The following is a 14,835-nucleotide window of genomic DNA, read 5'->3' as shown; positions in this document are numbered from 1 at the left end:
ACAGGAAAAACCCATGTTTTCCTCTAACCAAGTGGAAGGCAGCAGGACAGCCCCACAGGGTTCTTGCATCAACCACCCATGGCCCCGCTGCACCCCCTCGAAACTCAGCCCCCAATCCCCGGAGGCCAATGGCTTTGGTCGAGATGGAGGGAGCAGCTGATGTGGTAGGAAGCGTACCGGAACAGAGGTCAAGAAGTGAACACTCCAAGAAACTACCACTTAAAAAAAAAAAAAAAAAGAAAGAAATGGACACTCCAGCCATGTGACTGCCATAACTAGCCGTGTGGCCTTAGAAAAGTCACTTTCCAACTCTGGGCTCATAAAGGAAATACAGAAGTGCGGGCGGGATGCACAAATTTGGAATTCATTGACGCTAAGCCCTAAGGACGGCCCACCCCGCATAGGTTGCAGGATAATGAGCTCAGAAGCCAGGAATCACCTCTCTCAATCTCTGCAGCCCCTGAGCACCCACTGGGGGATCTTAGTGGTACCATAAGATGGATGCTGAAGCTCAAATCCCGCCTCTTCCAGCAGAAGGCATCCTCCAGCACTAGCAGACCCTCCCTCACGGTGGCCAGCACCACGGTCCCCATCTGCGTCCCCGTGCCACTCCCCACATCATCCAACGGCTCAGGCACCCTGAGCTCCCAGCAGCCTAAGCGGAATCTACGACCAACACCTGCCCTCTCCACGGCCCTTCAGTCTCCTTATGCCTCATCGTCCACAACCTTCGATATTCATAACAACCACTTTAGGCAGGCAGACACTGTCCCTACTGGACAGAGGGACCCTGCGTCCACACAGCCAGTCCCTTGCTGAAGCTAGTCAGTGACAGGCTAGAGCCCAGGAACCCAGGGAGCCCTCTGTCCCCACAAGAGGTCTTCCCCGCAGAGGTCAAGGACAGGAAATGGCCAGGACATGGATGTCTCCCTGGAGACCAGGCCCAGGCGGTTTGTCCTGCCGCCCACTCAGGACGGGCCCGGTGACAAAATGACTGGAGAACCAATACCCAGACCTCCTCCCATCCTGAGGGGTCAGGCACACACAAGCTCTATTGCGAAGCCAGGGGTTGCAAGGGGGGGGGGGGGTGGGCCTTCCTGCAGGAGCAGCTGAAAACCCCAGCGGCCATCCCCCTTCCCACCCCCAGGTCACATTCTGACTCAAGGGCAAAGAAAACAGCGCCGTCCCCTCCCCACCCTCGAAACAGGTACCACCTCGGCTGAGAGCGACTGGGAAGGGAAGCGGCAGCGTGGGGCAGAAGGCACCTTACCTCTCTCAGCAGCTGCATCCCCCTGAGGCCGTCCTGCTGCTGCTGGGCCACGGTGACCCCCAGGACGAGCGTGTGCACGACGCACGAGAGCACAGAGATGAGGACGATGGGGCTGAGGCTGAGCGGCAGCGTGATGAAGAAGGAGAAGACGAAGAAGGCCTGCCAGCCCACCGTGTCGCTGGCCGCGTGGGCGCCCGAGAAGTTCAGGCCCAGGTAGGACAACACCTGGGCGGTTATCAGCAGCCACAGCAGGTAGGGCACCCCTTTGCGGGTGACCCTGCTGGGGAGCAGCCCCTTCCTGCAGAGGACGAAGAGGATGAGGTCCAGCACCAGCCCGACCCCAGCCACGGCCAGAGGGGCCAGCTTGTCACTGGAGAAAACCACGGCGCACATGACCACCACGTAGCAGTCGAAGAGCGCGGCGAAGACCACCAGCACCAGCAGCGTCTCGTGGCGCTGCCTCTTGAAGTAGGTCTGGTACAGGTTCTCCAAGGACTCGGGCACGAAGGTCAGCCGCATGAAGCGGGGCAGGCAGAGGCACGAGCCCGAGTTCCGAACGGAGATTTCATGAGTCCGGCCCACCCCGCGCTCAGGGTCAGAGGGCAGGCTGACCGAGTACTCGGCGGAGTACTCAGCTGAGTACTCGGGATCGGAGAAGCCCTGGGTCCGCGGCATCGTGGCTGGTGTCTGCTTCTCCTGGCTCTGGAGAGGTGGACGGGGACCCGAGGAAGGGCTCTGGGACGGGCTACCTAAGGGGCAGACGGAGCGCCGGCCCCCTCCGGCAGCCACGTGGAGCTGGTTTCCGGAGCACAGGTCTCGCCGATCATCTGGAACTTAAACAGGACGCCGTTGAGTGGAAGCCCCTGCTCCTTCCCACCACGCGCCCTAGCCCTTCTCAAAGAATCCTTGCTGCAAGAGGCTCCAGAAGCAGGGCCTTTCTCCCGCCACCCCCATGCTCACGCCACCACCAGACCACACACACACACACACTTGGTCCTGTCCACCCAAACACTCCGTTTCCTGTCTCTGGCGTGTGGTGTGGACTGGCCTGGCCACCTTTCCAGCCGTCGCACCCCTGATCTCTCTCCGTGTCGTTTCTTCTCAGTCCCTGACTTCTCACCTCAATCTCCAGGCCCAAGCCTCAGAAGGTGAAGGTAAAACATACTAGAAAGAAACCAGAACCATCTCGGGGGTTCGTGAATCTTCCTCTGTTTACTCCCTTTCCCACCCAACCCCTGGCGACTCGGGCTCCCGGTTTCGGGCACTGCTCGCCCTCCCGAAGGCCGGCTCTGCCCCTGCGTTTACCTGTGCGGGAACTCGGGAGCCGCGTGGTCCGGGGCCGGTGCGCGCGGGGACTGCGGGGCCGGGTCACGCGTGTGGCGGGAGGGGACTGGAGGGCTCAGGGTGCCTGGGGTCCGCTCCCTGCGGAGCCGCGCCGCCCCGCCAGCGCCACGGTCCCTGGACCCCGTCAGGGGCGCGACTCTCCCGCTGTCAGGCCGGGAATCCGGCGGGGAACGGCTCAGGGCTGCCTGCCCCTCAGCATCCACCGGCGCCCGGACGCAGAGGAAGGAGAAGGCGGCGCGGCGACCGAGGCTGGAAAATTCGCGGCCGCCCGCCCCTAGGGCTGCGGCTCGCGGGGCTGGCGTGCGCGGCCGGCCCCCTCCCCTTGGCCCCGCAGTGGTCGCGGCCGCGGCGGCGCGGCTAGGGGCGCACCCGGGGCCCTCCCCGGCGAGAGCGCGGGCCGAGGCCGGGGAAGCCCGCCAGCATCCTCTGGCTCGCCCGCGCGCCGAGCAGAACCAGCCGAGTCGGGGCGCGGCGCGCTGCACAGTGAGTCCCCGAGCGGCGCTGGCGGCACAGTGAGTCCCCGAGCGGCGCTGGCGGCTCCGGGGCCACGCGCGCTCCAGGCCCCGGGAGGCGGGCGGCGCCCCTCCCTCTCCGCAGTCACCGCCCTCTCCGCGAGCGCGTCCGGACTTGGGGGGGTGGGGAGTGCGGGGGTGAGGCGCCCCGATCCCGACCCGGGCCGGCGTGGGGGCGAGAGTTGGAGGGGCCTCGGCGGCCGCACGCTCCGGCACCGGCAGCGAGCTGCCTGCGACTGCTGCGTGGAAGCTGGGAATGGGCGGCAGCAGGAAGGATGGGCTAATCAGCGCCTTCCCCCCGCAGGCCCGGGCTCAACCGATAAAAGCCGGGGACGTGCCCTCCTGCAGGTGAGGCGCGCTCGGGGCATCCCTGGCGCCCCCTCCTCTGCCGCGGCTTCCTTCCGGGCTCGAGCTCGGGAAGGCGGGGGCTGAGGTTTGGGGAAGGCTCCCCTGCTGGGCGCGCCGGGCCTGTGTCTCCGCCCACCCTGGCAGCCCTAACGCCCCGGATCGCGGGCCCTGAGCTTTCAGCCGAAAAGAGCCCGCAGCTGAGACCTGTTCTGGAAAGAAGCGGGGAGGAGTGGCCCAGTGGGGCACACGGCATTGGAGAGACCCTGCTTCAAAAAGATCTCTTGTGCACATTCCACCTGTTTGAGGCATTTCTGAATTTACAAACTCTTAAAAACGCCAATGTTCCTTTGAGTGGTTAAAGTCTATCAGTCTCTTTCACCATAGTGTAAATTACTTTCCTTGGCTTTGTCAGAACATCGTCCAAGATCAGCCACAGGTTTTAAGAATTTAGAGAAAGGGAGCGGAGGGAGGTGGGTTGTGTTAGAACAAAAGTAAGGGGCGGGGAGGGGAAGAGTTGCTGAGGACAGTCGGTGGCATTAGAGGGTGGGCTCCGGGGGGCGAGCAGAAGCAATAGGTCAGAGAAGAGAGAAACTCAGCCATCCAGGGCCCTGGATAAAGATGCCTCCTACAGCGCTTGAGATGGTCCATGAGAGCCCTTTCCAGAACCTCAGGCATCAATCAACTCAGATCCCTCCAGGAATAGGTCAGAGAATTGATTCCATCGCAGCTGTCCGTCCTATACTAAGTCTGTCAGTCCCTATGCTAACACAGCCCAAGCTTGTCAGGGCTTTGCTTCCAAAGGTGAGGAACATAACATCAGATTTAGGAGGAGGGTAGTTTGAATAAAGCAGCATTTTCCCCAATTGTTTTAATTTGTTTGGGATCCAAGCATTTGTTCTCAATTGTCACACATTATTAAAGGAGGAATGGCTTTTATGTTTAACAAAGGAATATATGTTAACAGAAGGGAGAAGCTGATAAATACTGTTTGGGCCTGCTTGGGCACAGGGGACACCCACACTGTGTCCTCTGAGAGTCCCATCCCCTTTCCTGGCACACGTGCCAACTCTTGAAGTTCTGTGGGGCTCTCTGCTCAGCAAGGCCATGCCCAGCTCCTGGGCCCTGTGGGTTTGCTGCTGGGCCTTCTGCCACCACCCATGCCCCAGCTTCTCCTCCCCACCGCCCCACGTAAGGGAGAGGGTTCCCCACAGAGAAGCCCCAGGTAAAAAGCCCAATTTCCTGCCCTGACTGCTGACCTCAGGGCTCCATTCCGGTGCTTCCACAATCCTTTTCTCTTGGCTGTGGACACACGTTCAGCAGAGCCCGGCTGGGCCAGACATCGGGGAAGTCCAGAAGCACCACCCACCTCTGCTCCCAGGATGCTTGCCGGCTCTGCCTAGGCACCATGTCCACCGCCAAGACAGACCCTCAGCTGAGCACAAGTGACCTGAAGCAGGACCTTTCAGCATCAGAAGAGAGCTTCTGGTTGGCTGGAGCCTCTGCGCCCACATCACACGCCCATCCTTGCTCAGCCCTTCCCTGTGGTCCTTGATGCTGAACATGTCCTGGTCCAGCGACAATTAAAAATAACCACACTCAAGTGCAAGGGGGTGGGAGAGGAAGTGGCTTCAGTGTCTAAGCTCTGCATTTGGCATTGTAATCTGCACAACTGGCATGCACTGCTTTTGCAATTGAAAGATACAGTAACTCTATCTTTAAAGCACACAGGCACACACATACACGCGCGCGCACGCGCCCACACAACCCAAGGCCATGAATGACTGTGTGGGTGACTCGCCTACATACACGTGTCTTAAAGTGAAGACAGAACCACGGGCTTGGGTAGAAGCTTGGAGGGCGTCCCAACCGCAGCCTATCCCGGGATCCACTTGGGATACCTCTTTGCAGAAGGCACCTTTTGTTTGTATGGTTTGAGACTAGAGATGATTGCTGAGAATTAATCGTTATTGGATAAACAAGAGTGGTTGGGTCCCCTGGGAAAATGTGGTGGCTCCTGAACCCAGCAAACAATACATCAGAGCAGAACCCTGGCGTCCTGGGGAAAGAGAAGTGGGAGGAGAATCCTTGGCTCCCCTGGGGCCGGCCCCGGGAGAGCCCTCACTGGGGCCTTAGCTGAAAGCGGAGCCTGAGACGGGCCTGTGTGCAGTGGTTTAATTGGGAGAGTGATTCCTGGGGAAAGAGGATTTGAAAGCTGGTAAATACATGGGTGTGGGCACGAATGGTCACTGCTGGGGCGGTGGGGCTCCATCCCCCCGGGACCTCTCTGAGGAGCCTTCCAGAAGGCACCACGGGATGTTCCCCTGGGTGGCTGGAAGGGGGAGTATTCATCCACCTGCTTCCCCCCAACACTGGGGGTCGCTACTTGGTGAGTTTACTCTTGAGTACTTCCCAGTGTGGGCGAGCCTCAGGGAGGCTGAGCCATGGGCGCCTGGGCAGGAAACAGGACACCTGCACAGGGAGGCCAAGTGCCTGCAAGGTGTACCCACAACAGTTGCAGAGTAGAAGTGTCTGGGTGGGATGCCCTGTACCAGCCCAAACGGCTCATCTACTCCAGCCAGCTCAGAAGCCTCCCCTGGGGAACAGGAGCCCTCAACATCCAGAAAGCTCAGCCTGGTGCACTGGCCTCGATGCCACAAGGGACCTCAGATGCATGATTCTACCTCCCCCATTCTCAGAATCCTTATGGTGTGATGACACAGACTGACCCCTAGGAAAAGAGGTTCATGGGCATCAGAAGGGTTGGCAGATCACAGCAGAATAAGTCAAACGGGAGTTACCGCCCAGTCTCTGGGCCACATGGCCCAGCTGCTCCGGCACTGCTGTTCCAGCTTGTCCTACTCAGGGCTCCACTGGGCTGCCATCACCCCAGGGCCCTCCCTAGTAGGTGGTTTTGCAGCCTCACCTCCTGCTTCCCAACCTGACACCCGTGGTGCCCAGCTCCCTCCCTCGGGCCTGACCGAGGCCTCTGGGGTGGGCAGGGGAAGCAGAGCCCAGAGAGCACAAGAAGGACCATGTCCTGGAGCCCGGGTTCCCTGGGCCGGGGGGTTTCCGGGTCCGCCCAGTCCTGCGTGTGAGCATCTCAGGAGCCAGGGCAGCATTCCTGGTCCCTGCAGCCCTGAGTTTGAAACAGAAACTCGTGCACAGCCTGTTGTTCCAACAACATCAATTTAACACTAAGCATCCCTCCCCTTTCACGCATGGTCTGTGCTTCAGATGGGCGGTCACAGCAGCACCTTTAGCTTTATGAGGTGTCCCGCTTTACAGGTGAGGAATCTGGGGCTCAGAGACAAGAGGTGAATTGCTCCTGAGTCCTCAGCTAGGAAAGGGCGGGGAAGGGCGGGAATCCACAGGGCCGCTCCAGCAGGAATCCTCAGGAAGGTTGCTCCCGGCTGTGATCTCAGACTGAGTGTCTGCTAGGTCCCCGGGCCGCCCGCAGAATCACGGCTCCCTGGGCGTCAGAGCTGAAAGAAACGTCATTCTGCCCCAGCCCGGATGGGGAAGCTGAGGCCCAGACAGGTTAAATTTGGGCTGAGACACACGCCTGTGGAGTGTGAAGCAACGTGTGAATGCTGAGTAATCCGGAGGCCTCTACGGAAATGTCACGTTTCCAAAAGCACTCAAGCCAGGGCCCCTGCGGGAAGAAGCACCATAGAAATGTGTGCTAACGAGCCTCTCCCAGCCTGCTGGGGATTCCAAGGGGCAGAGCAAGATTTTGAACAACAAGAAGTGGCTAGAAAAGGCCCAAGCCAGCAGGAGATGGAGGCCTCTGCCTCTCGTCCCAATACCCCAAAGAATGAGTCCTGGGAGCCCGGTCAGCCTGGGGGCTTAGAGAAGGGCTGGCTCACTGCTCTCACTGCAGATGGAAAAACCTAAACCAGCGGCTGCTCCCCCACCTCGAGCCCCCTCTCAGGACTCAGGAACCATCCCTGAGCCTGCTCTTCCTCTCACGTCCCCCACCCTTCCTCTACACCCCTACCTGGACCCCCCCTGCAAATCCAAATCTGACCTTGTCCCATCTTCTTTAAAAACCTGGTCACTGGCTGTCCCTGCCTCCCCACATGCTAGGGGATCCCATAATACTTGTGAAGTGCTCAGAGGTTGCTTTCCTTTGAAGTTGTCCTCAAGGAACACGAGTTATTTTTGATTTGGGGATCTGTAGTGGGGTGAATGGTGCCTTCCTGCCCCCCAGAAGAGATGTCCACGTCCAGACCCCTGGACCCTATGAATGTGATGGGAACGTAACTTTATTCGGAAGAAGCGTCTTTGCAGGTGTAATGACGTTATAGGTTTTGAGATGATATCATCCTGAACCGGGTAGCTCCAAATGTAATGACAGGTTCTTAGGAGAGACACACAGAGGGGACAGTGGCGCAGATGAGGAGGTGATGTGCAGATGGAGGCAGAGGCTGAGGCTGTGACCACAAGCCAGGGAACCCCTAGAGCCCCCAGAAGTGGGAGGTGGCAAGGGGGGCTTCTCCCCTCCAGCTTCCAGAGGAAGGGCAGCCCTGCGGACCAGCTTGATTCTGCACTTGTGGCCTCTAGAAGCAGGAGAGAATAAATTTCTGTTGTTTGACGTCATTTGCTACGCAGCCACAGGAAACAGAGACAGGAGCCGGTGGACAGGTTTCCATACCTGTATTTAACTCCTGCTACCATTTACTGTCATTTGACCTGACCGTCACTCCAGTCGCTAGACTTTGAACCCAGGGTCAAAGCCTTTATGCACTTTTGTGCCAGGAATGGCAGCCTCTCAAGAAACCTCGTTGAATTAAAGAAGATCATTCGGGAGTTCCCATCATGGCTCAGTGGGAACGAGTCTGAGTAGGATCCATGAGGTTGCAGGTTTGATCCCTGGCCTCGTTCAGTGGGTTAAGGATCCGGCGTTGCTGTGAGCTATGGTGTAGGTCGCAGATGCAGCTCAATCTGGTGTTGCTGTGGCTCTGGTGTAGGCTGGTGATTACAGCTCCAATTCGACCCCTAGCTTGGGAACCTCCATATGCCGCAGGTGCAGCCCTAAAAAAAAAAAGAAGCTTTGGACCCTGTTCTGCCCACTGGTACTCTGAGATGGGCCAGGAAGTGGCAAAGCCACCATATCCACCTGAAGTTATTCTCAGATATTAATTTTACTTGAAGTGATTTTTTTCTTTCAGTGATTTATCTGGTAAATAATCTTGTTTTGTTTTGTTTTGCTTGGCTTTTTAGCACCATATATGAAGCATATGTAAGTTCCCAGGCGAGGGGTCTAATCAGAGCTACAGCCGCCAGCCTACGCCAGAGCCACAGCAACGCCAGATCCGAGCCACATCTTCGACCTACCCCGCAGCTCAGGGCAACGTCGGATCCTTAACCCACTGAGCAAGGCCAGGGATCAAACTCGCATCTTCATGGATATTAGTCAGGTTTGTTACCACTGAGCTACAAAGGGAACTCCATGGTAAATAATCTTAAACATTATTTTTATTGTGAAATTGTTGGGGATTTACTGTTTCTGTTTTTTGTTTTTTTGTTTTTTTTAAAGCAAAATTTTTTGGTCGCGCCTGCGGCATGCGTAAGTTCCCAGACCAGGGACTGAACCCACACCAGAGCACTGACCCAAGCCTCAGTAGTGACAATGCCGGATCCTCAACCCACTGAGCCATGAAGAAACTCCAGCTATTTCTGTTTTCAGGGTACAAGACAAAACTGCCGGAAAACAGAAACACGGTGGCCATCTCTGCAGCTCCCACCTCAGGCTCCTGGAGGGCTGGTTCGCTCTACATCCACACCCAGCTGGCGATGCCCGAGGTCACGTCATTGTCAGCCCCTGTGCTGCTCCCGCTGCTCCCCGAGCCCCAGCCCCACTGCACGCGCCTCACATCTTCATCACTTTGCATATGCTATTCCCTCTGCTCAGAGCTTCCCCTCTGTGCACCTGACAAATTATTATTCACCTTCAAAGACCCCCGCTTCCCGGGTCGCCTGCTCTGTGAGGTCTTCTCGGATCCCCAGGCAGGGGCGGGCCCTTGGGAACTTGGGGTGGGGACAGTGTGCTCTTCTGTCTCCCACTCGGAACAGTCTCTCCAAGGTGGACAATGTGGGGTTCTCATCCATCCCCTCACTCTGCTTTATATTTCTTCAGCGCACTTCCTGCCTGTAATGATGGTGGGTAGTTAATTGTTTATATACCTTGTTTCTCCCCCATAGACTGTGAGTCCTGTTGGTGCAAGGATTCTGTCTTGTTTTTTAAACTACGGAGTCCCCTGTGCTTTGCACCAACTGGGCCCCTAGTACATGTGGTCCTTTTCTGTAGCTGCCGTAACACATTGCCACAGACTTGGTGTCTAAACAATACATGTGTGTTAGCTCACAATCCTGGAAGTCAGAAAGTCAAAAGTGGGCTAAAGCCACAGAGTTGGCAGAGCTGCATTTTTTTCCTGAAAGTTCTAGAGGAGAATCAACATCCTTACCTTTTCCAGCTTCCGGAGGCTGCTCACATTCCTTAGCTTGTGGCCCCTTCCTCCATCTTCAAAGCCAGCAATGTTGTATCTCTCACCACCCTTTTTTGGGGGGGGAGTGGGGGATCGTGGAAAGTTCCCAGGCCAGGGATCAAACCCAAGCCACAGCAGCAACCAGAACCGTAGCAGTGGCAACACCAGATCCTGAACCCACTGAGCCACCAGGGAACTCTGGCTCACCATTCTTTTGTAGTCACATCTCCCTATCACCCCACAGCCAGGAGAGTTTTCTAATTTTAAGGACCCCTGTGATCAACTTGGGCCCACCTGGATAATCTCCTCCTCTCAAGGCCCTTCATCACATGTGCAAAATCCCTTTTGCTGTGTAAGGCAACATTCTCAGAGTTTCTGGAGACTGGCATGCCAATGAGCTGGGGGGGCGTCGTTCTGCCAATCCCAAAGGCTCCTGATATGCTATCCAGGCAGTGTTTCTAATCTTGAGGCTGCACTGAATAGCACTAGCAGGTTAAAGCTGGAGATTGCAAAGCATCTGAAAAGTTCACGAAAAAGGTGTTTTGGGGAAAAAAAAAAAAAAGAGGCCCTTGAAGTCTTCTAATGCAAGAGAAAGCTGTAAAGGAAGATCCCGCCTATGGCTCCCCTCCCCCGACTTCTATGATACCTAATCAGCATTAACGGGACAGACCCACTGTTCCACAAAGGCTGGTTGGGAACAAGAAGGCGGCATAGACCCAGCAGAATAGATACCAGAGGTTCACAGAGTTCATTCCAAGATTCTTCTCCAAACCCCCTTTCTGGCTGCCTTTGGAGTGCACAGTTCAGACATTTCACTTCTTCAAAATGCCTATAGTTTTCCTACTGCCTTCAGACTCAATTCTAAAATCCTTAACAGCCAGGATACTCTTTGGTTGGGTCCCAACCTACCTATCTCATGTAACCTCCACAGTCCTATGGCATAAACACATTATTATGTCCATTTTACAGATGAGAAAACTGAGACTAGGTTCATAACTTGCCCAAGGTTCCATAGCTGGTAAAGGACAGGGGCCGACTGTACACCTACTCGTCTGCCTCAGGGCACTGTGCAATCTGGCCCGTCCAGCCTCATCAGACATCGCTGGAGGGATGACGCTCCGTAGCCTGCCCCTCTGCTTGGATGGGGTCAACTCAGGGCTGGACCGCAGTGCGTGCAGCAGGGGAAAACAAATTAGGAGTGAGCAGGAACGAGGGAGGTCGGGCCTTTGCCTGAGGGCATGTCTGCTCAAATCCAGAGTCCTCTCTCCAGCCCGAGAGGGGGGCAGAACCAGACAGCAGATCCACAAGAGGGAACCCGGAGAGGCGGCCTGCAGCCTGGCCAGCTTGATTTACACACTGCTGACCCATTTTCCTGTCTTTAAGCAGGAGACACAGATTACAAAATCTGGCAATCATATTTATCAAAAGTCAGAGCAGAGCGAGGCACACTTTTGTGAAGCTGAGGATTATCTTCCCCCCTGCCCCCGTCCCCCATCTTTTAGGGTGCCCCCCTTCCCCCTTTCCCAATGTCCGGGCCTCCACTCTCGTCTCCTTCCCTCTCTTTCCTCAGGACCAGATCCTGGGGAATGGGCCATCGGGGGATGGAGTTTTCATAACGTTACAGCTGCAAAGGCCTTGGGACAATCATTAGCTCCGCCTTCGCCTGCTCCCACTTCAGAACCACAGAGGAAGTGGGCCCAGGAAGCAGGCAGATCAGTTTCCTTAGGGATGGAAGTTAAGTCAGAGCCAGGAGCTCAGATGTGTGGCCATTTAAGTCTGGGGTGATGCTTCGCTCCGGACTTGAACCCCCTCACCCAGTCCCAGGCAGGTGGATGGAACCTGACCTGGGGGACACGGAGGTGAGAGGAGAAAATGCACCCATCTCCTCACCCAGCCAACAAACAAGAAATAAGACGACTGAGCAGGTGGGGCTCAGTTCCTGCCCCCCATTTTACCAGCAGAAAAGCTAGCCAGGCCACGAGAACTTTTGAGGGGGTCTCTGTAGAAGTGGAAGAGCAGTGGGGAGAGAGGGTCTCCATTAACAATGATCTCTGCACGCGCACGCACACACACACACACACACATGCACGCACACGTGCACACAGACATAGACAGACATAACACACTTTTGACCGCTGGTCAAGGCCATGGGTCAAAGGCCTAAATGAAAACAGTGGCATTTCAGATTTCACAAAGTAGGTCAGGGGAGAAGCTATTTTGTAGGCCCAGTGGCCTTCCATGCATGCCCCCCATCATACCAGAGCGTATGTGATGCAAAAAATACAACGGACACCAGAGAAGAGGCCCCTGGCTCCAGCCCATGGGGACCCCTCCCCCAGCCCTGAAACCCACCCCCAGTATCCCTGGGGGTCCTCGCCTTCTCTCCTGGCACTTTCAACAGATAAAGCTTCTCTCACCCTAAATCACAAATAAAGGACACATCTTCTAAGCCCTTCATCCCTCTGGCGGCCGCCGTACCCTCCTCCTTCCTTTCAAGTCCTGCTTCTTGCCAAAGTTTGCTAAACAGCATTCATGATGTTACTTCAAGGGAGGGGACCAGCAAAGGCTCTGTGCAGCAGGGCATGACTGAGAAGGACGAGGGGAGAGAGTCTGTCCCCAGGATGAGGAAGGGCCGTGATGGAGGCCACAGTGCGAGCAAAGGCTTGGAGGCAGCAAAGTCCAGGGTGTGCCTGGGAACGGTGATGAGATGGATGGTGGGAAGCGGGTAGAAAGGGAAGCTGCTGCGAGGCAGGACTGGCAGGAGGAGGCCAGATCACAGACGCAGTTGCTGGCATTTACTGGAGCAAATGACATGTCCTGACCAGCTCTGTTCTTTCAGACGGCCGATTTGGGATAAAAGGTGGTTCAGAAAAGGACGAGAGCATCAAGGGAGCACACAAAATAACAACGCCCAGAAGACAGTGGTCCAGATTTAAGTCACGCTCTCCAGGATTCATTCCACAATGTTCTCTGGCCCTGCACGTGAGATGTGGAGCTGACTTACACTCCGACATGTGCCGTTTTGTGGCTAAGCACATCCATGTGTTTCTGCAGACAGTGATTTTTAGAACTATTAAGTAACTCACGCTGGCATTGTTTCCCCTCTTGTGTTCTTAAAAAAGACGCTGTTTACTGCTCAAGGGATGGTGGAAATAAATTAGCTACTCGCCACGTGGGGGATGCCAGGCACAGCCAGGCACTTTCTGGAAGTGTTACATGCAGTGGGCTACGTGCTAGGCTTTTTCAAAACCAGACCAAGAACTTGGTCCTTTAAGAGAAAAAAAAAACTACAGCTTTTATTTTAATTTAAAAATATCTTTTTTCATGCTATTAAAACTCATTTTAGGAGTTCCCATTGTGGTTCAGTGGGTTAAGAATGGGACACCGTTTCCATGAGGATGCAGGTTCGATCCCTGGCCACGCTCAGGGGGTTAAGGATCCCACATGGCTGGGGCTGGGGTGTAGGCCGGCGGCTACAGCTCTGATTCGACCCCTAGCCTGGGAACTTCCATGTGCTGTGGGTACTGCTATGAAAAAGAGGGGGAAAAAAAAAAAAAACTAATTTCAGTGAAATAGGTTCAGATAATTCTGGGTTCATTTAATTCAAGTAATTCTCTCACCCATCCTCCCTCCTTGGTGCCTCTGAGTGTACCGGCCCTGCCAAGCTGGAAGCAAGTGCTGGCTCTGCTCCTAGCCGAGCGAGGACCCAGAACCCCCAGTGTGAGGCCCTCTGGTGGAGATGGATCCAACCCCTCCATTCATGAATGGCCACACTACCTGCCAGCTTTAGATCTGTTTGGACAGGAAAGCTCCTAACCCCGCTCTGCTATTTTTAGCAGCTGCTAGCCTTGAGTCAGTCTTTCTCTGGCTTGGAGCCCTCTGCTCTTTCTCGTGCTGTCAGAGACTGGCGCACATCTCAGGGCAGTGAGCGCCTGTCTCCCCTGCCTCTGCATCCCCCCCCCCTTGATCACTTTCTTAGGGCAGAGCAGGTTTTTAGGGATCTGTATTTCCTTGGCTTCTCTCGATAAAAGCCTCCCCACAAGTCATGTACATTAACCTGGACGGAGCTGGAGACTTTTCATCTTGTGCACAATTTTGCATGAATACAGCTCTAAGTGGGGATTTTTTTTAATGTCGTCTAAGTTCAAACATGCTTTAAACAAACAAACAAAAAATGACATTTAAATAACTTTAGAGAGAAATATATAAAGGAAGATTTAAATATTAGCTATAAATTGATACCCATTGTTGATGGGTTTTTTTTGTTAATTCGAGTCTAGCGGAGTGAGTGGCATGGAAAAGGCACTTAATGAGTGCTTGATGGAGGAGGAATGCTGAGGAATACATGGATACATTCTAAGGTGTTAAAAGCTCAGTGATTAATCCCTCTCAAGGGTAAAACTTGTGATTTAACATACAGAACTTTTCTCTAATAAGTTGCAAATAGTGGACTTCTCAGGCATCTCGCCTGGGCCAGGTACGTGTGTGAGTGTGTGTACTCAAGCACAGAGATGTTTTCAGCAATTGAGTTGTATTTTAATTTTGGGAATGATTTCTGTTTTAAGTAACTCTAAACAACTCACAACGGCTTAAACAGTCCAGAAAATGTATCACCTCGGTATCAAGTCTTTGGATAGAACAGGACTAAGGTTAGTTATTCAGCGGCTGAAAACCATCTTTCAAGGGCATGCTGCTTTTCCTCTTCCGTGCTGCCACCTTAGGGTATCAGTTTTGCCATCACAGGCTAATAAGTCTCCCCATGTTTGCAAGATGAAGCCACAACCCAGCATCATAGGCAGACATGGTACTACTTCGCAGAAAAGGAGCAACAGTTTCCTCCCATGCCTGTCTTTTCGGGAGTACAAAATTCTTT

At 55.0% G+C, this 14,835-nt stretch overlaps 2 protein-coding genes across 2 annotated transcripts in view; both read right to left on the bottom strand.

The window, feature by feature from the left end:
* Nucleotides 1-2,097, bottom strand: part of ADCY3 (adenylate cyclase 3) — a 92,238-nt gene extending 90,141 nt beyond the window's left edge. The window contains exon 1 of the mRNA XM_021087777.2: nt 1,271-2,097. Coding sequence (XP_020943436.2) covers nt 1,271-1,945 — 675 coding nt within the window. The 5' untranslated portion in view covers nt 1,946-2,097. The remainder of the gene's footprint in view (nt 1-1,270) is intronic.
* On the bottom strand, nt 1,964-12,976 carry LOC146404929 (uncharacterized). Its single transcript, XM_085020130.1, has 3 exons — nt 12,967-12,976; nt 2,576-3,437; nt 1,964-2,103 (listed from the first exon to the last, which is right to left on the bottom strand). Exons 1-3 carry the CDS (start codon nt 12,974-12,976, stop codon nt 2,094-2,096), a joined length of 882 nt encoding a protein of 293 aa, XP_084876256.1. The 3' UTR covers nt 1,964-2,093.
* Between the last annotated feature and the right edge of the window lie 1,859 nt (nt 12,977-14,835).

Source organism: Sus scrofa, chromosome 3, assembly GCF_054392235.1.
Source record: "Sus scrofa isolate SSC_HxYL_T2T_F1_AM1 chromosome 3, Sscrofa_HxYL_maternal_Yorkshire_Landrace_v2.0, whole genome shotgun sequence".
In the NCBI taxonomy this organism is placed as follows: Eukaryota; Metazoa; Chordata; class Mammalia; order Artiodactyla; family Suidae; genus Sus; species Sus scrofa.
Note: the sequence above shows the minus strand (reverse complement) of the source record. Positions and strands in the feature narration are given on the sequence as shown.